Here is a 23734-nt window from a genome sequence, read left to right as displayed (position 1 = left end):
TTTAATGTTCTGATATGTATAAATATTATTTTTAAATATTCTGAGATATATATATATATATATATACATACATACATACATGTATATCCATCTATACTCCATATTTTAGACATACACTTCAACAAGGTCAAAACCATCATTCCATCATTATGACAAAAACCAAATGATGCAAGCACAAAAAGACTGTAACCACATGTTGGAGGTGAAACCTCTTCAGCAGATGATAATGAGGATTTACTGACATGCTGTTCATGCCCAATACCCTCTTCAGCAAATAAAGACCTTCACTATTGACTTCACGCTTTCTCTCCTCCTGCCTCACAGCATGCGGCTCTTTCTGTACAAATAACTCCCCTCTTTCACACCGTTAGTCTGCTTATCTTTCTCTGTTACCTTGCACCAGCTCCCTGCACAGTCCCTCAGTGTCGGGTTCCCCTTCGTCCTCTGGTTCTTCATCATCTTCATCATGGCTGGTGCTGCTGTCTATTTCGCTCTCATCCATTCCCGAACTGCTCCACACCTCCATTTCTGAACTCATGCTCTGCTATGTGTGTCTGCCCTGCAATGCGGTCTGTCTCGAGTCTCTCTCTCTCTCCACAGACTGTGCCAGGCTGATTTATAACACGAGCTGTCTGTTTGCTGCCAGTCACTGCTGCTGTCCCCTAGGCTTCCTGCTCACTAATGCTCCTGTAAGCTCTCAGACTGCACATGCTGACGCTGTTACAGAATCTTCTGAGAGTGTGTGTCACTGCAGCTCAAGCCTGATGGCAGCTCAGACTCACCTGGCTGCTCTGAGCCACATGAGCAGATCAACTCTGAGAGGAGGAGAGGGGACGATGGCTGAGGGAAATTTAGGGAGATAGATGAAAGACCAGGGATTTGTGTGTGTTACTGTAGTCATTTGGGGTTTTAGATCAAGTTTACCTATGAGTCAGTTCTGCTGATTTGATTTGAAACAGCTTGGGTTATTGTGCAGATGGAACACCCCCCCCTTCAAACACAATATGGTACCTTCCAGATTAATGTCATAATACTGTACTGCTGCAGCACAACAGACAGACACTTCCACAGTCACAGCACCACATCAGTGTTGTTATTGTTAACTAGTGCTGTCAAATGATTAATCGCGATTAATCGCAATCCAAAATAAAAGTTTTTGTTTATATAATATATGTGTGTGTACTGTGTATATTTATTATGTATATATAAATACAAACACATGCATGTATATATTTAAGAAAAATATGTTGTGTTTATATATTAAATATATTTATGTACAATATAAAATATAAGAATATAAATATATAAATGTATATACATGTAAATATTTTAAAATATATATATATACTCTGTGTGTGTATTTATATATACATTATAAATATACACAGTACACATACATATATTATGTAAACAAAAACTTTTATTTTGGATGTGATTAATCGCGATTAATCGTTTGACAGCACTATTGTTAACTCAAAAATGAAGATGAAGCTGCAATAAAATCTAATTTAATGGAAAACTTAAAAAAAAATGAAATGTTGCCTTGGCAACTAACTGAAATAAGTTTAAAGTTAAATTACTAAAATGACTAAAAACTGAAATAAAAGCTATATAGAAATATTTTGTAGAACAAATATGAGAAAAACATGAAAACCTGAAATTAAAATAAAAACTGAAAAAAATAGTTTTATATAATATAAAAACATTTTATACAATATAAAATAAAACTTTTGAAATATAAAAACTTTAAATATTAGTATATAAATAGCAGTGTTGTCAGTATCAGTGTTGTTATTGTTAATTAAAACGAAAACTATTAAAATTGTTTTTTGGTAATTGTAAGCTGAAATCAAATAAAATATACATTTTAGATGAAAAACTTCAACGAAAATTACTTGGCAACTAACTGAAATAAATAAGATTAAGTTAAAGCACTAAAAATATTCAAACTGAAATAAAAATAAACATGGAAATATATTTAAAAAAAACTAATACAAAGGACATGATAAACTAAAATTAAAATGAATGTATATAAAGTACAATGTACATAAAGTTTTATATAATAAAAACACTTTTTTTTAAACCGCTATAATAGTAAATAAATAGTGCTAAAATATAACTACATATATATAAAGGAGGAGTGTACAGCTATCTGAACCTTAGTCTGTTTAAATTAACATGCTTGGTTTAGCCAAATTTATTAACCTTTATTTAACCAGGTAAGTCAGTTGAGAACAATTTCTCATTTACAATGACGACCTGGCCAAGAGGCAGCATAAAAAGCAGGTACAATATAATAAAAAACATAAAGTTACAAATAACACAATTTTAAACAATAACATATAAAACAAACAGATAACTAAAAACAAGTACAATGGTCTTGTACTATTGACTGAATTAAATTTTTAAAGGAAGAGAGCGAGATAAATGAACTAAGCTTTAAAGTCTGTTGCAGATGATTCCAATCATATGCAACAGAAAACTGAAAAGAGCAACGACCAAAGGACGTACGGACTTTAGGTATGTAGAAATTAATGAAACTACTAGAGCGCAGATTACGACTTGTATTATGAATATTAAGAAGTGACTGTAAATATAATGGCGTTTTCCCGATAAGAGTTTTATAAATGAACAGAAACCAATGAATTTGTCTACGAGAATGAAGAGAAGACCAGTTCAATAAAGAGTATAAGTGGCAATGGTGAGTGTTAAATGAAGCTCCAGTCGCAAAGCGGATTGCTGCATGGTAAATAATATCCAGTTTATGAAGGAGAGTTTTTGAAGCAGACCTGTAAACTATATCACCATAGTCCAAAATTGGGAGAACTGACATTTTAACCAAAAGCTGTTTTGAAGAATGTGTAAAAGAAGATTTGTTACGATAAAGAAAACCGATACGAGATTTAACCTTTCTGAGCAATACATTTATGTGAGTTTCAAATGACAATTTGCTATCAAGCCAGATACCAAGGTATTTGTAGCATTCAACATAATCAATCTCAGAGCCGTCCAATGAGAGAATTTTAGGCAAATATTCAACCTGTGATAGATTTCTGTTAAAAACCATACATTTTGTTTTATTTGTATTTAAAACTAATTTTAGACTAGAGAACGCACATTGGATGCGAGTAAAACTGGCCTGTAATAAAGATAATGCAATAGTCATGGAAGAGCTAAATGTATAAATAATAGTGTCATCAGCGTATAAATGTACATGAGAATCACCTACAGCAAGAGCGATATCATTAACATAAATATTAAAAGTATAGGCCCCAGTATGCTTCCTTGTGGGACCCCTTTAAATAGGGGCAGGGGATCTGACCGAAACCCCTCCACCCTTACTGATTGTGAACGACCAGAACAGTAACTCTTGAACCAATCCAGACAGCTCTCAGATAGTCCTATACCTCTTAGCCTATCTAGTATCAAATATGGTTGTGGTGACATTTTTCTGAATGTATGATAATGTTAGGATCGTGTTTTGTCTGAATGAACCTATTCATAAACAATAACAACATTTGAGGGAATATGTTAGACTGTATGTAGATTGTGTATAAAATTAAAACCTAGCGTTTTTTGAAATGTAATGTTTTGGACATAGTACATGTGTTGAAAACACATTTTATTTTTAATAGAAGTGTAAATCATTTAACTTTTCTTTGAATTAATAACATGATATGATGTTATATTAATTGGATAAATCAACATTTGCCACCTAAATGAAGATCATTCAAAACTATTTATTTTATGAGTAAATAGACATTTAAAATAGTGGCTTTAGAAGTCAATATATTGTTTGTTTCATTATAAAATAATTGCACATAATCTGATGACTGACCTACAGTCCAAAAGCAATCCATTTTGCATTCAAGTTAATCTGTGCACCCTCAAAATCATACATGGGTCGAATTCAAAGCCACGTCTTTAGTCTTTCTTTTTCAGACATGTAAAAGAATTTGGGCCACAATTGCTTTCTAGCCAGATTCTGAAGGGGTCTATCAAATATTGAACAAAATTTTTTAAATAGCAGGTCACGTCACCACATGATGTGGCACGGTGTGCTAAAATCTGACCTACAAAACACTAGGACTTCTTCCAATGAGAGCTCAAAAAGGCTAGGCAGAGTGAGAAACAAGAAGGACAAAAAATAATACATATTAAATCTCTGATAGAATACACACTAGAAGTGTACATGTTGAGATATTTAGGCTAGAAATAACAGCTGTGTTTGGGCTACAGCCCACGTAAAGAGATCTGTGCAGGTATGAGAACATGTTTCCATGCCAAGCGGATTAGAACTAAATTAGCACCAACGTAAGTCAATCAGAGCAGTCAAACAGTGATCTGTTTCCTTTTTTCCATCACTTCAGAACTGCAAAATAAACACTGGCTGATCACACTGCCGTTCAAATGTTTGGGGGTCAGTCAAATTTTTTAAATATGTTTTTGAAAGAAGTCTCACCGACGCTGCATTTATCTGATCAAAAATCTCAGTAATATTATTAAACAATTTAAAAAAAGAAATTTTCTATTTGATATCTTTTTAACGGTAATATATTAATTTGATGAATTTTCAGCATCATTACTCCAGTCTTCAGTGTCACATGATCTTTCAGAAATCCTTCTTCAAATCTGTGCTGATTTGCTGCTCACGAAACATTTATTATTATCAATGTCGAAAACAGATGTGCTGCTTAACATTTTTGTGGATACCGTGATGATTTTTTTTTCAGGATCCTTAATTAGAAAGTTTAAAAGAACAGCATTTTCATATTTTGTAACATTATAAATGTCTTGACTGTAACTTTTGATCCGTTTAATGCATCCTTGCCAAAAGAAAGTATTAATTTCTATATAAAGTATCAATTTTATTAATAAAAAAATGACTGACTCTTTGAACGGTAGTGTATATTATCTACTGTAAGTTACTGCCTTTATTTAGTCCTGCAGGTTTTTGTGGTCAATCATTGATAGTTTTATGACGCCACAAAATCACAGCCATGAAACAAATGTAATGACTGTTTTTTTTTTTCAATCCTGTTAAAGATATGGTAGGCGATTTCTGAGAGACTAGCAATAGCAAGCTAGATTTGAAAGCATAACATCCCACCCTCTCTGCATAATCATTCTCCAAATCCACGCCTCCTCCAAAACACATGAACATGCACAGACAGACCAGAGGCTAACCAGCAAGACTGAATGCAATGCTGTCAGATTACCTCATGTCTCATTCACCGGTGACAAAACATTACAGTACAAAGTGCATAATATTACACTAATGACGCCTTTCATTCTCGCTTGGTCTGCAATAGCCGAATGGAATGCGCTGACGACGTATTATGCCTGCGTGAACAGGTGTGCAAATACATACAATGACAGGCAGGTAGGACAGCCTATCGTAGCCCTCGGACCGAGGGATATGATTGGTCGAACATTTTATGGTCCTGCGCCTGCCTATACGCCTACGCCTATAAATACATTTAGACCACTTAACTGAGTGATTGCTATCGGGATGTGAAGAGACTAAGATATCTCGATATGAATCGATTCTCATTTTTAGGAACGATATTGATTCTTAAATCCCAAGAATCGATTAGTCTAGCCTGTTTTCAGTTGATGGACGGAATATTGAAGGGCACCTCCCATCCAATATATTGCAATAACAATAAACATTGTGCTTTGCTACTTTTAATATGAAACAAAATCTCAGATTTCAAATTCTGTCCATTGTATTGCAGTATTCAAACAATAAATGCCATTTTGGCGCTGTTTAATGTGGAGTGACAGATTGCTGTAGCGACTACAATAAAAGCGGCAGCGCATAGCGCACGTGAACTGATCATCTCCTCCACATTAATACCAGTTTCAGCACAAAATAAACATGACTAAACATCCGAAGGTAAGTTTAAAAAAAGAGTATAACTTTACAATCCGTATCCTGTCTTATGTAATCGCTCAATCAGTAAAGTTTCAGCCGCGCAAAGACGTCAATATAACAGCTTGTAAACAATGTCACGTAACGTCACATTTACCTCAGAAAAACATATTCGGTGACCATAAATTCATTAGTCAGATAGAAAAATAAACTGTAGAGAGGGGCATTTTGCTAAATATATGCACCATATAATATATTAATTATACTTTTTACTGTTCTTCAATGTTTAATTTATATATTTTTTATGACAGCCTCCATTTAAATGTTTATAGGCCTATTTAAAAAAACGAATTGAAGTAGAAATATTATGTCATTGTAACTTTTATTATGAAAACTTCTTTAAGTGTAATTTAAACAGTTGTGTAGCCTAAAACATCAGTCAGTTTTAACCTTAAATATATTATAGTAATGTAGTACCAACTGACTCTCATGTATATTTTACAGCATTAGTTAAGAGAATTTTTTTCCCCTGTGTACCTGATATATATCCAAAATAATCGATATTGAATCGAATCGAATTGGGAATCGAATCGCAAGCTTGTGAATGAGAATCGTATCGAATCGTGAAATTTGTGTCAAAACCCAGCCCTACTTTCAACCAGCATGACAAAAAAATTTTGTGAACCAAATCACCTTAAATCTCAAGAAACACCTGTTAGAGAATCCATAAGCACACTCCTAAACTGCAGTGACCTAAGTTTAGCCAATCTGAGCAACAGACAGATACTGCAGTGCTGGTGTAAACGTCAGAGCGGCTGACTGTCTGCCAGGCCATAGAGAGAAGCCACTGAGAACAGCAGAACGTCTCATTATCCTTAAGCAGCGAGGAGCTAATCCTCTTGATGGCATTTACATCTGTGCTCCAAGAAGAAGGGAAGTGGCTGGGATTACAGCATTGCTCTCTGGCAGGGTCAACAGTGGCACTCGAGCCTGTAACTGGTAAAGCGAGGCTGTACTGCCACATGTTTTCATATAGACTTTTATTTGATATGATACATGTTGCTTCCTAAATTAAATAACCAGCTTAAAAAGATTGATGCAGGGATGACGTATTTTTGTAGACCAAGCACCTCCGACTCCATTGTTCTGAAGATTATTGGTTTTTGGTTAAATGCCTGGTCTGTGGTTATGTTTCAGCTAAAAAAACTTTTCACGTTTTATACTATACAGCATAAAAACACCAGTAATACCCCACTCACAATTTTTTAAAGCTTTTGCTTGCCTTTTAAAGGCAACCACTAACAAGTGGCTAAATGAGGCTACAGAGGTTGCCGGTGACGTTAAACGTCATCACACGAAACAGGTAAACTCATCTACTAACTAGTCCACTTATATACCCTAGTAAAAACGTAATATATTTAAAATACATTTATTTCATACTAAGTATAGTTCAAATCTATTAACATATTTACTGACAGATAACTCGAGACTTGATATAAAAATTATAATTAAACTTTATTTGGAGTACTACTTGTGCACAATACACATTTCTTAATATTGAGTCTAAAATGTGTTTTAATGCCACTATTGATGAGGATTGTATGATCTTTGAATAATATCGGTCTTTAAATGCAAGATATTTAAAGTGTACCTGAAGTGTACTTGCAACAGTTCCACTTTAGCACAATCAGATATACTGAGTATATCTTTAATTGTACTTCAGCACTATACTTCTGCACTATTAAAGTACATTAAGCACAAAATTAGTTGTTCCAGTTTAGCAGACTTTAAGTATACCAGTTTAGTATAATAAAAGTACAATTGCAGGGCATTTTATTAAGTACATAAATACGAGAATGTATTTGTAGTATACTTAGCATGAAATAAATGTATTTCAAATACATTTAAGTACATTCATTTTTCACTAGGGTAGTCTTATTGCCTTTACAGTTGTGCTCATGCAAGCTTTTCTAACTCAAACGTTCAGGGAAAATGTTTTTAAATAAAGACTGAAAGAGTTGTCGGAAGGTTATGGTGGTGACATTAAAACCATGCGACCATGGTTTGTTTATAACTTACGTTTAGGTTTTACTTCTGTTGATTGTATTTAGAAATCAAAGTTCATAAAAGTTGCATTCATTTGTGAAGCAGTGTTATTGTCAGTATCTATACGAATACAGTTTTTGTTTAATTTTTTATTGTTTTTGCTTTTATGTTAATTGTAGTTACATTTTTAGTCATTTTAGTTTGTGTGTTTTTGTCACTTTTATTAGTTTTTGTTGTTTTTAAATACATCTGTTAATTTTAGTTTGAGTTATTTTAGTACATCAAGTTAAACTAAATAAAAATAAGAAACATTGCCTTGGAAACTAGCTGAAATAAAATAATATTAATATTATGTAAAATAATAAAATATTTTTATTTATTTTATTTTACTTCAGTTAACATTTATATTATTTCAAATAACAATTATATATTTTATGGTTTTAATTTTACTGTGTTGTAAAGGAAAATACATTATCATGTAATAAAGCCAAATTGAATGGGTGAAATCATCAATTGTGGACCCTAGTAAAAAAAAGGAATATATTTAAAATACATTTATTTCTAAGTATAGTTCAAATCTATTAACATATTTACTGACATATCGCTCGAGACTTACTGATAAAAAATTTTTTTATTAAACTTTATTTGGAGTACTACTTGTGCACAATGCGCATTTCTTATTTTAAGCCTAAAATGTGTTTTAATGTCACTATTGATGAGTATTCTATGATTTTTGAATAATATCAGTCTCTAAATATCAGCAAGATGTAGATATTTAAAGTGTACCTGAAGTATACTTGCAATAGCTCCCCTTTAGTGTTGGACTTTAGCACTATTTCCACACAATTATATATATATATTTCACTACCAAGCTTTTGCACAGTTTTAAAATGGTAGGATTTGACAGCAATGGCAAAGCAGTATATAGTAAAATAGAACGGTGTGGACTCACAGAAGTACTTGAGTGTCTCGTCGATCTGCTCCTGTGTAAGTCCAAGAGCGGCCTCTGGTGGCAGCAGAGGTGTGTGCAGCCAGTCGTCGTGCTCGTACCCAAACACATGGTCCGCCCGCAGAGTGTATTTGGGCAATTCTTCTGTGAGCAAGCTGACAATCTCCACCTCTGGCAGATCCACACTGGAGCACAGGTCTGTGTGTGATAAACAGAAAGAGAACCATTCACTGCCCATTCAACATTCACATAATCTGAATGTATCTAATTATCAAGTTGCATCATTTAGAAGCTCACATTCATTGATGTAATAAAAAAATACACATGTAATGTCTCTGTGGCCTGACTGAGAAATTAAAATCTCACAGTGTGAACATTAATTCAACAGCAGCTCCAATATGATATACAAGGTGTCTTTCGAGTTAAAAAGCCAGATTAATGTTATTAGTCAGTCAGTTATTAATTAAAACAGTTAGGTTTAAATTACTGGTAGTTGCAAAAGATGATTTAAAATCATATTTGAGAGTTGAATGTAGTGGTCTACCAATATATTGGCCGATATTTGAAAAATGCCAAATATCGGCCGATATATCGGCCTTGGCGATAAGTTTTTCTGTTTGGCCGATGTCAAATTTCTTAAATATTAATTAAAATAAATACAATTATATCGGCTTTATATCGGCCACCCTGCTTTCCAAGATATCGGCATCGGCTGTCAAAAAAAAAACAATATCGGTCGACCACTAGTTGAATGCTATTAATAAACCTACAGCACACACTCTGAGCTTTTAGGATGGAGTATAATTAGAAAGCAGTGCACAGATATAGGTACTTCCTTCGATAATGGTTTGTTCCACCTTTCCTGCCTTTGTCTGCTTTCTGTTCTGTTATGAAGGTAACACAACAAAGTCATACCAGTGCACTACAGGTGGTAAAGAACAAATGCAGAAGGCTATGTGAACAATGTAGTACTAACCTCACTTAGCAAATTTGGGCAGTTTAAAATACAAAAACACCTACCAACTGATGTTTGAGAACGAGCATAAAGTACTGTCTAGGTTAGTATAGACTGTAGAGAGCATTTAATTTTAATGCAAGAGGAGTTAGCAGTATTTTTTGGTCCCAGTTAATATACACTGCTGCTTTAAGGGATAGTTTGCCCAAAAATAAAAAGATATATTAGAAAGAGTTATATTAAAAATGGTCGTGCCTCTTCCAAGCTTTATAATGGCAGTGAATGGGTGTTCATATTCCAATAAAGTGCATTCATCCATCATAAAAAGTGCATGGGGTAATTTTCATTTTTGGGTGAACCATACCTTTAAGTGTTTGAGGTTCCCTAGTAATAAAGTAATATATTTAAAATACATTTATTTCATACTAAGTATAGTTCATATTTACTGACATATTGCTCAAGAATAACTGATAAAATAATTATATTTAAACTTTATTTGGAGTACTACTTGTGCACAACGCACATTTCTTAATATTAAGCCTAAAATGTGTTTTAATATCACTATTGATGAGGATTGTTTGATCTTTGAATAATATCAGTCTTCAAAAGCAAGATATTTAAAGTGTACCTGAAGTATACTTGCAACAGTTCCACTTTAGCACAATCAGATATACTTAAGTTTATCTTTATTTGGACTTCAGCACTACTTCCGCACAATTAAAGTGCATTAAACAAAAAATTAGTTGTTCCAGTTTAGCAGACTTTAAGTATAGCAGTTTAGTATAATAAAAGTACCACTTAGTATATTTATTTTTCAATAGGGACTCCAGTCTTCAGTGTCACATGATCCTTCAGAAATCATTCTTATATGCTGATTTGCTGCTCAAGAATTATTTCTTATCATCAATGGTAAAAACAGTTGTGCTGCTTAATTTTCTGCTTTATCTTTCAGTTCAAAAGAGCAGCATTTATTTGAAATAGAAATCTTTTGTAACATTTTAAATGTCTTTGCTGTCACTTTTAAACAATCTGCTGCATCCTCGCTAATTAAAATGACAGATCTCAAACTTTTGAACAGGAGTGTATCTGCTAAAAGTACATTAGTATATTGACGAGCTCAACAATCGCACACCAACAAAACCATTTTCTGTACCTGTGAGAGTAGAGACATCATGAAAGCCCTGTGCCGGCGGAGGATCCTCCCTCAGGTTCCCAGGAGTGAGGCAGATCTCCTGGGCCAGGGTCCCGCATCCCTCTCCCTGCTCTCCATTGCGGTTGAGGGGCCCTGGGGTCTCCAGGAAGGGCTGAGAGAGGCACGCAGGAGGAGAAGAGGCAGAATCAGAGGAGTGGGACAGTGTGAAAGGCCTGCTGGGTTTCAGGGTGATGAATGCTTGAGGCCTTCAGCAGACTGATGCTGGATCAGAGAATGGGTGCAGAACAGACCGACACACGTCCTCATGTGACCTAGCCGGGACAGAAAGAAAGAGAGTGATGCACACTGATATTAACAAACTGAATGTAAGAAAAGAGCTTTTTGTGTACTCCCCTATCAGTATCTGGTTAAAAGACTTATGAAAACAACGATGCTCAGGATACAGACTGTTTACTGAAAGCAGGCCATTGATTGTATTGTGCTACTGATGTGAAACTAGGTAGGCCCTCATGTAACTACAGCAGTGTTGCTTTCAGCTTAATGTCTTCCAGTGAAAATGTCTATCAGATCCAGTATTAAATGTCATGATGCACGTTTCAATAATTCAGCTGGTGGCATATAAAATCATGCATGACTTTTGAGCCATGACCTGTTCGGAAGCAAAGACCCCGTGGTGAGAATATATCATGTTTAATAGGATATTTGGATACAAGATGTGTTAGGTAATTTTATGCTAAAATATGATTATACCATAACAATCCTTTGGTAAGCTCATGCTCTTTTGGTTACTGTTGTTTTGTCATAGCTTTACAGAACATCCAATAGAAATTAACTAGAGATTTTTGTAAACAGTTAACAGATTTTTAGCAAAATGTGCTTCTAGAAATAAAATAAAATAATATAGGAAAAATGTACTTCTAGAAATGAAATTATGAAATAAAATATAATAAATAAAATTATTCTAATTTATAATAATTTAATGTGCAACAAGTTGTCAAATTACCAAGCATTTTTAGCTGCCATTTTTCTGCAAAGAAATTGTTAAATAACACAAACACTTGACAAAAACTGCTCTAAAAAGAAATCATGAATCAGAACTGGACTAACACAAATTTTCACAGTCACTGGAAAAAGATAAGCCTCATTTGAACATGCTTACAGCTGATAAGATTTATCAGAGATACGAAACAATAATTCAACAATAATTGTTATATAATAGCTTTATATTTATCTTTTTTTTTTTTTTTACCTCTAAGCTTGTAAGAAACGTAAACCTTTGTTGATCACAGAGCCCATTTTCTGCAAATCCAATGGAAAAATCCTATTGGGGAACCAGGGTGATGCTAACTTCCGGGTTGGCTGACGAACATACGTCACTCTATACAAACTTTGCATTCCAAAATAAATTTGAGCACTGTATTTGTTATTGGTTTTAAAATGTTGACCCAGGTCTTAAGTCACTCTTACTTCCAGCCAGAGACTTTGGACTAGCTCAAGGTGACTGTTCACAATACTCACTGCCAACCAAACTCCTGCTGGAGGTGTCTACGTGTGTCCTTTCACAAAGCCTCTATGGCTCTCCTCATCTCAGGGAAAGAGAGAGGCAAATAGAGAGAGAGAGAGAGAGAGAGAGAGAGTGATAAAACAAGAGAAAGTGGGAGAGAGAGAGACAGGCGGAACAAAGAAAGTCTTTTTTCAGCCTATCAGAACAGACACACTTGTATTACGGCTTAAGTCGGGAGGAGGGGCAACTTCAATGTACAGAAAGCATGTGTTTGGCTGAATGCAACATGCACTCTGAACCGGTCGTCTCCTAGGAGACCTGAGGACTTGGTCACATGATGCATCCGTCAGTGGGCTTTTATGGGCATGGGCTCATGCGAACACGTACACACGGACATCTATATGCATTATGCAATGCATGCATAATAACTTATTTTTAGAGGTTTATAAAGTTTAAAATGTCCATACAGTGTCAAATGCTCACTCTTAATAATCCAGTCATTATAAATCACATCATAACAAACACAAAGAACACATTATCACTAATTCCCTAACTCACAAAGAATTAGTTCAGAGATAAACAATTATTACAAAGACAATTTACTTGAAATTGAGCCTAATCCACTTTTTTTCTGGTTCTTTCTGCTTCACTCTACAGACCACACTTTAACTACAAGTCACAAACCATTTCTTTCCATCAAAATCAAACCACTTTCCTGCAAACTGTTCAATGAAAATCAGCCGTTCGAAGAACACACTATGGGGAAATCATCATATGCACAGTTTTTCCTGATAAAGCATGTCAAGGTTAATGCAGTTGTCCTTTACTCTCTCACCTTCAGTAAATAGATTAGAATAGTTTTCCAATGGCCAATGTTGATGCCAATATCTCAAGGTGGCAGGCAACTAATATCATGCCAATATTTCGATAATGCAATTTAATTATCGCAAATAAGACAAAACCCCACAATATTTACTCAAAATCAATTAAAATAAAATATTTGAATAACAAAAATAATAATAAATTGATATCCACTCTGGGTACCTTTTGTTATAGCCTAAGTGCCCTAACAATGATGTTCTACCCTATTTTTGAATCATTTGCCCAAAAAAATCTCTTTAAAATTATCTAGATGGCAAAAGTTGACAGCTAAGGCAGTTAAAAATAGACCTATCTGAAAATTGCATGTGTATTATGCAGGCTATTGATAGATTTTGTAACTGGAATATGGGAGAACTAATGCTTTTGGCAATATACTAAGCAAGCATGTGTATCTTCTAATGCCAAAATCAAAAAAGGTCAAATATCAACAAATTAACCAACCTGGCATATCAATATCTAAGATTCTCAAAACAGGTTTTTTTTACATCTCAGTCATTGATCAGCTTAAGAAAATGCATCAAGGCAAATCAAGGAACTACAAGCTCAATTTTAGTCAAATACTAGCAGTTACAACAATGTTTTCCTCTAATTTGCATTGCCTGGATCAGGTAGGTTGATTGCCGGCAATAAACCATGACAGACCAACAAAGGTGAAGTTGGATACAGATATAATGAGAACAATAAGGCAGCCTACACAATCAAAATCAGATTAAATTACGATTTTGAAAGATACGTCCGTCAAGAACTACACTTTAGCCCTCTTTCATCCTGCAGAGATGCAGAAAACTACAAATGCACAAGGAATCATCCATTATCTTCTGCTTGATAATCCACAACACAGCTAATTTCATTTTTCAAATATGTTGCGCAGTCTTAAGTTATGTAATGATGTCGGCTCTCAGCAGCAATATCAGGTGTTTCTAAAGGAGATCTAACGGAGAACCTCTGTCTCTGCCGCTCAGGTGATAGATAAGTTTCTCCTATCACTGCTGTATCTGATCATGTGTGCCAACTATACAAACAATGCCCATTGCCTACGAGCAGTCCTGCACACACTCTCTCCGAATAAAAAGGACAAACAAATACATATAAATACAAATACAAATTCTGAGCTGAATTAATAAGATTATGAGCTCAATATACAATAAATAAAACACTGATGATGCAATATGCAGTTGAAAATAGCACTGTTGTGGAAACCTGTTGTTCCAAACCAGTATGCTAGTGTTTCGTACATGGAAAATCAGACATAGTTGAACAGAGTCTTTGCAGGTTTAAAAATTTAGGACATTTATGTCAACATGTAAGTCTTTTTTCAGTTAGTTATTCGCAACACTTCAGTGTTTGAAAAAACAACTTCAAACAGATCTCCATTTATTTTTTTATTCATTTTTACAAAAAATAAATAAATAAAAAACAGAATTAGAAAGAAAAAAAAGATATTCCTCCTTAGTATTTTTGTCTTGTTTTCAAGTGCAAATGTCTAGGATTCTTGATTCAGGAAAATGCATTTCAATCATGACAACTCTCGGAAGATTTTAGCATCACAACCCGTCGCCTGCGCCATCTAGAGTTTCATGACTGAACTATATATTTACTTGAGAAGATAAAAAGTATTTTTGATTGATTAAATTGATTAAAATGAAGTTACTTTATGATTAAACCAAGGACAGATATCTGCTAATGGGCTCCAAAAATCAATTTTCATACCCCACTGACAGATATTTGTTCTTGTTTTATGCATGAATGTCATATTGTGACTTAATTTTACATCTGAAGCAAATGTATCTTTATTTAAGGAAGTTTAGATATTTGTATTGGAAAACCAAATACTGAAGAAGACATTCATTTGTTGCAGTGCATGCTACATTCAATGCCATGACTTTATGAATTTAAGACATTCTGTTCCAATTTAAGGCCTTTTTAAGCCAACTTAAGACTTTTTAAGGCATTTTAAGACCCGCAGAAACTCTGTTGAAGCTTATTTAATTTATTATTATTTAATTTATAAATTATTATTTGCCAAAGACGCACAAAATCACTTTCACAGACTTTTAAATTAAATGTTCCCTCCTGGTGGAATGATCTGCCCAACTCAATCCGAGCAGCTGAGTCCTTAGCCATCTTCAAGAAACTCTGAACTCTGCAAATAAAAAGTTACAAGCTATGGCTCATCAAAGTTCTACCTCTAAACTTTTTTTTCATAAAGAGGATGATAATGATATGAGACCTGAAATTATACAGTAGCAACTAGAAAGCGAAAACATGATATGTGCTGTAAGCTGGGCAGGGATTTATGTTTAAGAGGTCAAAGTTATGCTCATGTATCAAATGACATCAGTATTTATAAAGGTGATCAGCTGATCTACTTTGCTTTCACTGTTGCCTACAAGCAAGAAATAAATATAATATTCCAGATAAATTCTGCTTTTAGTGAATTTGGATAAACAGAGCTATAGTGGATAAAGTTATATTTTATATTTTAAAATATAATTTATTCCTGTGATGACAAAGCTGAATTTGTCAGCCATTACTCCAGTCTCAGTGTCACATGATCCTTCAGAAATCATTCTAATATGCTGATTTGCTGCTCAAGAAACATTTATAATTATTATCAATGTTATAAACAGTTATGCTGCTAAATATTTTTGTGGAAACCATGATACAGGATTACATGATTCTTTGACTAAGAGAAAGTTTAAAGAGCAGCATTTACTTGAACTAGAAATCTTGTGTAACAATGCAAAAGTCTTTACTGTCACTTTTGATCAATTTAATACTTCCTTGCTGAATAAAAATTTCAAAGTGTAAACTTTTCAACTGTATATATTTTCTAGAATCACAAGACACCACTTGTCACATTAAACTTCAATGACCATCACTCATTCAAGTTTTTCTATATGACATAAAGTTTCTATAAAGTGCAAAATTCTACATGGAGAAAACAAGCACAAGCACACTGCATAATGCGGACTATGCTGATAACAACAAATGTACATTTTACCAAGTCAAGCCAAGTCAAGTCAAGGCGACGATATCGCTGGAAATGAAGTGTCCCCAACTAAGCAAGCCAGAGGCGACAGCGGCAAGGAACCAAAACTCCATCGGTGACAGAATGGAGAAAAAACCTTGGGAGAAACCAGGCTCAGTCGGGGGTCCAGTTCTCCTCTGGCCACACAGCATTAGATGACCACTTTCATGCCCTTTGACTCCAAATTTGTCCAAATGTCCAGTGCATTTTAGTTAGAGCTCATGGGCGAGCTGACAGAGATTATGAAATATGACTTGACATGACTTATTTATACAACTATATAAGACTTATACAAATGGTTTGTCAAAAACGTAAAAAATAGCTACGTAAAAACTTAAAAAATACTTTTTTCGCTCTCATATAATTCCAAAAATCATTCTTTTTTTCTGTGGAACAAAAAAAAAGATATTTTGACAAAGGAACAATGAAATCACTGGACACCAATGTTTGGTTACCAATATTTTTCGAAATATCTTCTTTTGAGTTTTGCAGAAGCAAGAGGTTGGAACAACTAGTTTGGTGGTTATGGTAGAATTTTAATTTTTTTGGTGAACTTAAGCCATTAAGAAAAAGTCTAAACTTCTTAGCCCCTTTTTTAAAGAGCACAGTCCTCTGACTATTTAGCCTTCTTCATTACACAATACTTTGACATATGTCTTAATATAACAACGTGCAAATCTCTGATTTGCTCTACTACTGCTATACATTATGATTATGATATATGGTTTTTGTATTCCTTAAATAGTCACTTACATAGTTGTAATGTTTTGTATTGTATTGTATTGTCTAACACTGTGAATTGTAATGTCTGTTTTATAGTGTTATTAATAAAACAATCATGATCTTGTGTAATTGAAACACAAAAACGAAATGTCTAAATGGCCTGTAAACATACGACAATATATCACATTTCACTGTGGACTGATATCAGTTAAACAGCACACTTACTTCCTGCCTCCTTTCTATTGAGGGCTTCTACAGTGTCTCAAACAATGCTTGGACACCAAACAGATTTGTCATGTCCATTTGTGTCATATCCCATACATCTACAGTAACAGGTTGAAGCTCAACCGAGGGTCCCGTAATAGGACATAAGAACAGCTGAGAGCTACAACTGAGAGTCAGACACATAAAAGAAGTCTAGAGCTACTTACAGCAACTGATAGATGATCTCTGCATTGGGCCAAAGCAGAGCCGCTCTCCCGGGGCCACAGACGATAGGTCACACACAGGAGCCTGTGTCCTTCTTCAAACTGTCCTTTACACCCGCTCAAGGTTGCCCTGTCTTGTTCTGCTCACTCTATCGACTATCTTGTGCACCGAGATGACTTTCTGAATGGAGAGATAGGGAGGGTGGAGTAAGAGGAGTGGGTGGGGGCAGGAGAGAGAGAGAATAAAGAGAGGCGATCTGTGAGCCGGCACTTTGCAGCTAATACAGCTAAAAGCAGTTTCACCGCTGCCAGGTCAATTTAATCAAATGCCTCTGATTACTTTATGGACTCAATCAGATTTACTGATTAATTGAACCTAATCATTCATTTTACACTCATGAATGGTTTGTGGATGCTTGTGATGGTTTTGATGCTTATTAAACCCATTATTAAATTGCAATGCTTCATTAATTTGATAATAGTACTCAGTGATGACCAAGTCATTTATTTAAATGTCAATGACTTCCAGGCGTGACACATCATGATACGGCCATACTGGTTTTTTATGTCCAAAAGGTTGATTATTTGTTAAACTAACATACCTTTTTTCATTTTATTATATGACAGCCCTATTAAAACGTATTTTTTCTACTTTTCATACTTCTTATGCATATATTTTATTTTATTCTAGTCCCAGACACAGATTTTCACAGTTTTAAATTATGAAAATTCATCATAAACATTTTTTTCTTTCAAAAAGATATTGTATTGTTTACAAAGGATAATAACAGTAAGGACAGTGACGTGACTGATTATTAGAATTCAGGTAAATATCAGAATATTTTAATGTGTGTAGTTATAATACATAAAATTCTACCTTTGAAATTAGATTTTTTTCTAAAAATGTTTAACATGTCACTTACAAGACAAAATGTTGATTCAAAAAGGAAATGACATTTTCTTTTGCGATTTTCAGAAAAAAAGACTGAACTTTTCTGTGATGCATGATGGACATTGACAAATATTTGTAAGTTTTGAATTTTTTTTTTTAAACATCTATATGGCCAGAAGTTCCATAGTTAAAACCCTACCATAATAAAGTTCAAGAAATCTATTACAAATTGCATTCATAAATGTTCGATTTAGAACCAAACCTATACTGGTTTATTATAACTAGTTATAATAGTTATTATATGATATCATGCCAGCTCACATGTCGATATTTAAAAAAAAAAAATTATTTTAAAAATGTCTTTTCAAAACAGGAACACAGTTCATATTTCTCCTCATAATGTTTTCCTCATGAGCCCAGGATCAGACTCTACCCTCTGAGTCACCATACTTTAACACCATCCTGGAAACATTGTCTAGGTCCCTGTTCCTTCTCTTTCACAACAATAGGAGCAAATGCACAAACCTCAGAGTTCTCTGTTTTGCATTTGCTGGCAAAGGCTTTATTGAGGAGAACAGGACTGACCACACACAGCAAATCAGAAAACAGGTGTGGACAGGCTTGGAGAGCTAAATCTCATGCTGTATTTAAATGAATCCATTCAGGGGCCATTCAGAGAACAATGTCCATGTTTTAATTACCGGTAATGTAATTTAATCAACTTAATTTTCATTCAGAATTACAAAGTGTAGGTCATGAGACTTCTATGGTGCATGATTTATATTACATTCATTTGTACATTTGCACGCGGAAACTTAGAGAAAGAACAGCTGAGGTGTTTGCAATGTTCATATAGTGTCGAATTTGCAGATAACTGGAATATTGGTTTATGGCAATAAGGCGTTTTACATGACTCAAAAATAATTAGAATATGTCAACATTTTAATTAATATCAGTTTATTATTGTCCATGCAAACCCAGTCAATGAATCTCTTCGGGTGTGTCTACACCTGTCTGTCGCTGTTTTTCATTTCAGTGGGAAAATCCACAGCAGCCTGTCTTAAACTCAGGGTAAAGCCCATTTTAAGCAAAGTACACTGCATAAAAGGATTTAAAAACCATTAGCTTACAAATTAATGGGAGGTGAAAATATTTCACCCACATTCATGTTCATAAGTTCCCACTTATTATTTTATTCTAGTTGATAAATAGCTTCACAGAGGGGAAAAAATGGCACTTTAATGACTTCGCAGCTAATAGGGAACGTTCTCAGAACTTTGGTTAGAACGTTCTGGCAAGGTTCTCTCAAAGTTATGAACAAACGTTCTTCTACATTAACTGAACGGTCTTTCAAAGTAATCTGGTCTTTAAAGGGATAGTTAACCAAAAAAGGAAATTCTGTCATCATGTACTCACCCTCAAGTTGTTCCTAATCTTTATGAGTCAATGGCTGCTGTCAACTTTTTGGTTACCAACATTCTTCAAAATATATTCTTGTGTGTTTAGCAGAAGAAAGAAGGTCAGGTTTGGACCAATTATATAGGACAACAGAATTTTCATTTTTGGGTTAACTATCCCATTAATAATTTTCCCTTTAACAGAATTTCAGCAAAAACATTACTTATACATTGTTCATGGAATGCTTTTTTTTTTTCCTGAAATGTTTTAGATGGATGCTCATTATTACTTGCTTCAGAATGTTCAGAGATTCAAAAGTAGCATTCCAGTTATGAATCATAACTCAATGGGAACGTTAGCTAAACTTTCAAAAAAATTTAACACCATCCTGGAAACATTGTCTAGGTCCCTGTTCCTTCTCTTTCACAACAATAGGAGCAAATGCACAAACCTCAGAGTTCTCTGTTTTGCATTTGCTGGCAAAGGCTTTATTGAGGAGAACAGGACTGACCACACACAGCAAATCAGAAAACAGGTGTGGACAGGCTTGGAGAGCTAAATCTCATGCTGTATTTAAATGAATCCATTCAGGGGCCATTCAGAGAACAATGTCCATGTTTTAATTACCGGTAATGTAATTTAATCAACTTAATTTTCATTCAGAATTACAAAGTGTAGGTCATGAGACTTCTATGGTGCATGATTTATATTACATTCATTTGTACATTTGCACGCGGAAACTTAGAGAAAGAACAGCTGAGGTGTTTGCAATGTTCATATAGTGTCGAATTTGCAGATAACTGGAATATTGGTTTATGGCAATAAGGCGTTTTACATGACTCAAAAATAATTAGAATATGTCAACATTTTAATTAATATCAGTTTATTATTGTCCATGCAAACCCAGTCAATGAATCTCTTCGGGTGTGTCTACACCTGTCTGTCGCTGTTTTTCATTTCAGTGGGAAAATCCACAGCAGCCTGTCTTAAACTCAGGGTAAAGCCCATTTTAAGCAAAGTACACTGCATAAAAGGATTTAAAAACCATTAGCTTACAAATTAATGGGAGGTGAAAATATTTCACCCACATTCATGTTCATAAGTTCCCACTTATTATTTTATTCTAGTTGATAAATAGCTTCACAGAGGGGAAAAAATGGCACTTTAATGACTTCGCAGCTAATAGGGAACGTTCTCAGAACTTTGGTTAGAACGTTCTGGCAAGGTTCTCTCAAAGTTATGAACAAACGTTCTTCTACATTAACTGAACGGTCTTTCAAAGTAATCTGGTCTTTAAAGGGATAGTTAACCAAAAAAGGAAATTCTGTCATCATGTACTCACCCTCAAGTTGTTCCTAATCTTTATGAGTCAATGGCTGCTGTCAACTTTTTGGTTACCAACATTCTTCAAAATATATTCTTGTGTGTTTAGCAGAAGAAAGAAGGTCAGGTTTGGACCAATTATATAGGACAACAGAATTTTCATTTTTGGGTTAACTATCCCATTAATAATTTTCCCTTTAACAGAATTTCAGCAAAAACATTACTTATACATTGTTCATGGAATGCTTTTTTTTTTTCCTGAAATGTTTTAGATGGATGCTCATTATTACTTGCTTCAGAATGTTCAGAGATTCAAAAGTAGCATTCCAGTTATGAATCATAACTCAATGGGAACGTTAGCTAAACTTTCAAAAAAATTATTTTTTGTCAGCTGGGTTGTCATGTCCTATTCTCTCTAAACAATACATAACTACTATGAGTGCAATAGTTTATTATCTTCCAAACTTCAGTTCAAACTTCATTATGACGTCACCGTAAGCAACATTTCTACCTCAGGCATGTCCCGGGTGTGTATTATTTTTGTAAGGGCTCAGCACCAGGCTGTATATATCCAACTGCAAGCTGCCGTTTCGGATGGCACCAGACACAAATGCCCTATGTGTACATTCGATTAAAAAGCGCACGGCGGAAACAGAAGACACTTTTCAGTGTCAAAGTTTTCCATGAGTTTCCTAAACCTTATTTGGTAGTGAGGAAGTGCAGCAGATGGGGGGAAAAAAGTAAGAGTAAAAAAAACTCACATCATTTAGTCTGCGTTAAACATCAAATGCACGCTGAACATTTCTAACCCGTTATAAACAACACAAGCAAGTGAACTGTAGATGTTTGTAATGAAATGCATGAGTAGAGATGAAAAGTCCCACCCTGCCAAACAACGGGAACAGAACAGTCGCCCCTCTGTCCAACTTACTCACTTCACGAATCAGCAGCCAAGCAGTTCATTTAGTTGACAGTTGATTTATAAATGCGTGAAACTTACTTTATTTTGTTTGTCCGTGTGGAGCTCACGTTTTTGCCCCGGGGTGAAGTTTGTGGGCAGCGCCTCGGGCTGTCGAGGTCCTCTGGTCAGAATCAGATCCTCTGTGAAGGCGCTGTGATTCAGGAGCTCGAGCTCCATCAGAGGTCGCTCAGTCACTGAGGAATGCTCAGCTGTTCATCTAAATACAGTGCCTCAGATGTGCTGTCAGGAGATGCATTTAAGTGGATTGAAAACTTTACGCCAGTTTCTGTTTTTTGAAAGGGTAGCCTACATGAAAAAAATATAGTTAAATCTAAGCATTTTGACCTTAAAGAGGTCAAATATAGCCTACAAATATTCACTATTCGAATCTATATATTTATGCATTTGGCAGAAGTTTTATCTAAAGTGACTGAAGGTGCTGAACGTGCAATTTATCAGTTATTGCTATTTCCTGGGAATCGAATCCGGACCCTGACTTATGCTTTATGACCTATGCTTTACTGTTTGTACTCCTGGAGTATTATTCATTTTATCAATCAAAATTGTATTGTGAATCAGGTTATTGCAATGCTGCAATAAGAATCCTAAAACTCTGTTTTGATTGTTGTTGTATATGTTATAGTTTTATTTAGTAATTATTAATTAATTAATTTATTTATTTATTGTTATGGCCCACACTCAAAAGTTTAGGGTCAGTATGATTTATTTATTTATTTATTATTATTTAAGTAATTTATACTTTTATTCAGCAAGGATGCATTTAATTGTTCAAAAGTGACAGTAAAGCCTTTTACACTGTTATAAAAAAATCTTTAAATGAATACTGTTCTTTTGAATTTTCTATTTATCATAAAATCTTGGGGGAAAATGTATCTTCCCAAAAAAATATATAATTTTTTAGAAATGTTTCTTGAGCAGCAAATCATTGTATTAGAATGATTTCTAAAGGATCATGTGACAGTGGAGACTGGTTGTTGAAAATCCAGCCTGGCTACAACAGGCTACAACAGAATTTTAATATATTATTTAAAATTGTGATTATAGTTCACAATTTTACTGTATTTAATATTATTTAATCAAATCAGAGCAGTGAACATTATAGACTTTTCAAAAACAAAAAATTGTACAGATCACAAATGTTTGAACGGTAACGTATATTGAAAAGTCATGTATAAGTCTTGTATCTTTTATTATAGTCACAATTAAGTGTTCATTTTTTTATTAATAAAACATACGGTACATGAAAACATACATACTCATACACCTCTGAAATATGTGGTAGCATCTACATTAACCAGTTCATTCAAGTCACAAACATTTGTTTAATATGACTAAATCACACTGATTTCTTTAGAAGTTTTGCACAAAATTCATCTGGTAGAAATAACACCTTTACATCACACGTTGTTTGCCAGTTGGGCCACCACTTTTACCATTTTAGATGCTCAACATATTTAAGTATTTCCATTCATGTCAGCAGAGATGTTTAAACATTTAAGTAAGAAAAGTTAGTCTCTATTACACTGCATTAATGTGGTGTTTGAAGACAAAATTATACTCTTTCTAACATCACAGTATTGTTTGCATTCAAAA

At 34.3% G+C, this 23734-nt stretch overlaps 1 protein-coding gene and 1 long non-coding RNA gene across 5 annotated transcripts in view; both read right to left on the bottom strand.

The window, feature by feature from the left end:
• LOC107753848 (trafficking kinesin-binding protein 1-like) overlaps positions 1-767 on the bottom strand; it is a 14325-nt gene extending 13558 nt beyond the window's left edge. For all 4 annotated transcript variants that reach the window (XR_001641513.1, XM_016570117.1, XM_016570116.1 and 1 more), the window contains exon 1: positions 394-767. Coding sequence is in view for 3 of the 4 variants with exons in the window: in XM_016570117.1 (XP_016425603.1) it covers positions 394-538 (145 nt within the window). In the remaining variant the exon portion in view is untranslated. The remainder of the gene's footprint in view (positions 1-393) is intronic.
• A 10217-nt stretch (positions 768-10984) lies between these two features.
• Positions 10985-22296, bottom strand: LOC107753861 (uncharacterized). Its single transcript, XR_001641516.1, has 3 exons — positions 22160-22296; positions 17550-17727; positions 10985-11289 (listed from the first exon to the last, which is right to left on the bottom strand). It is a non-coding gene; the product is annotated as an uncharacterized LOC107753861 (long non-coding RNA).
• Positions 22297-23734: the final 1438 nt, after the last annotated feature.

This window comes from Sinocyclocheilus rhinocerous, unplaced genomic scaffold (assembly GCF_001515625.1).
Source record: "Sinocyclocheilus rhinocerous isolate Xijiao unplaced genomic scaffold, SAMN03320098_v1.1 scaffold711, whole genome shotgun sequence".
In the NCBI taxonomy this organism is placed as follows: Eukaryota; Metazoa; Chordata; class Actinopteri; order Cypriniformes; family Cyprinidae; genus Sinocyclocheilus; species Sinocyclocheilus rhinocerous.
The sequence above is the reverse complement of the archived record's forward strand: the minus strand, read 5'-3'. Positions and strand labels throughout refer to the sequence as shown.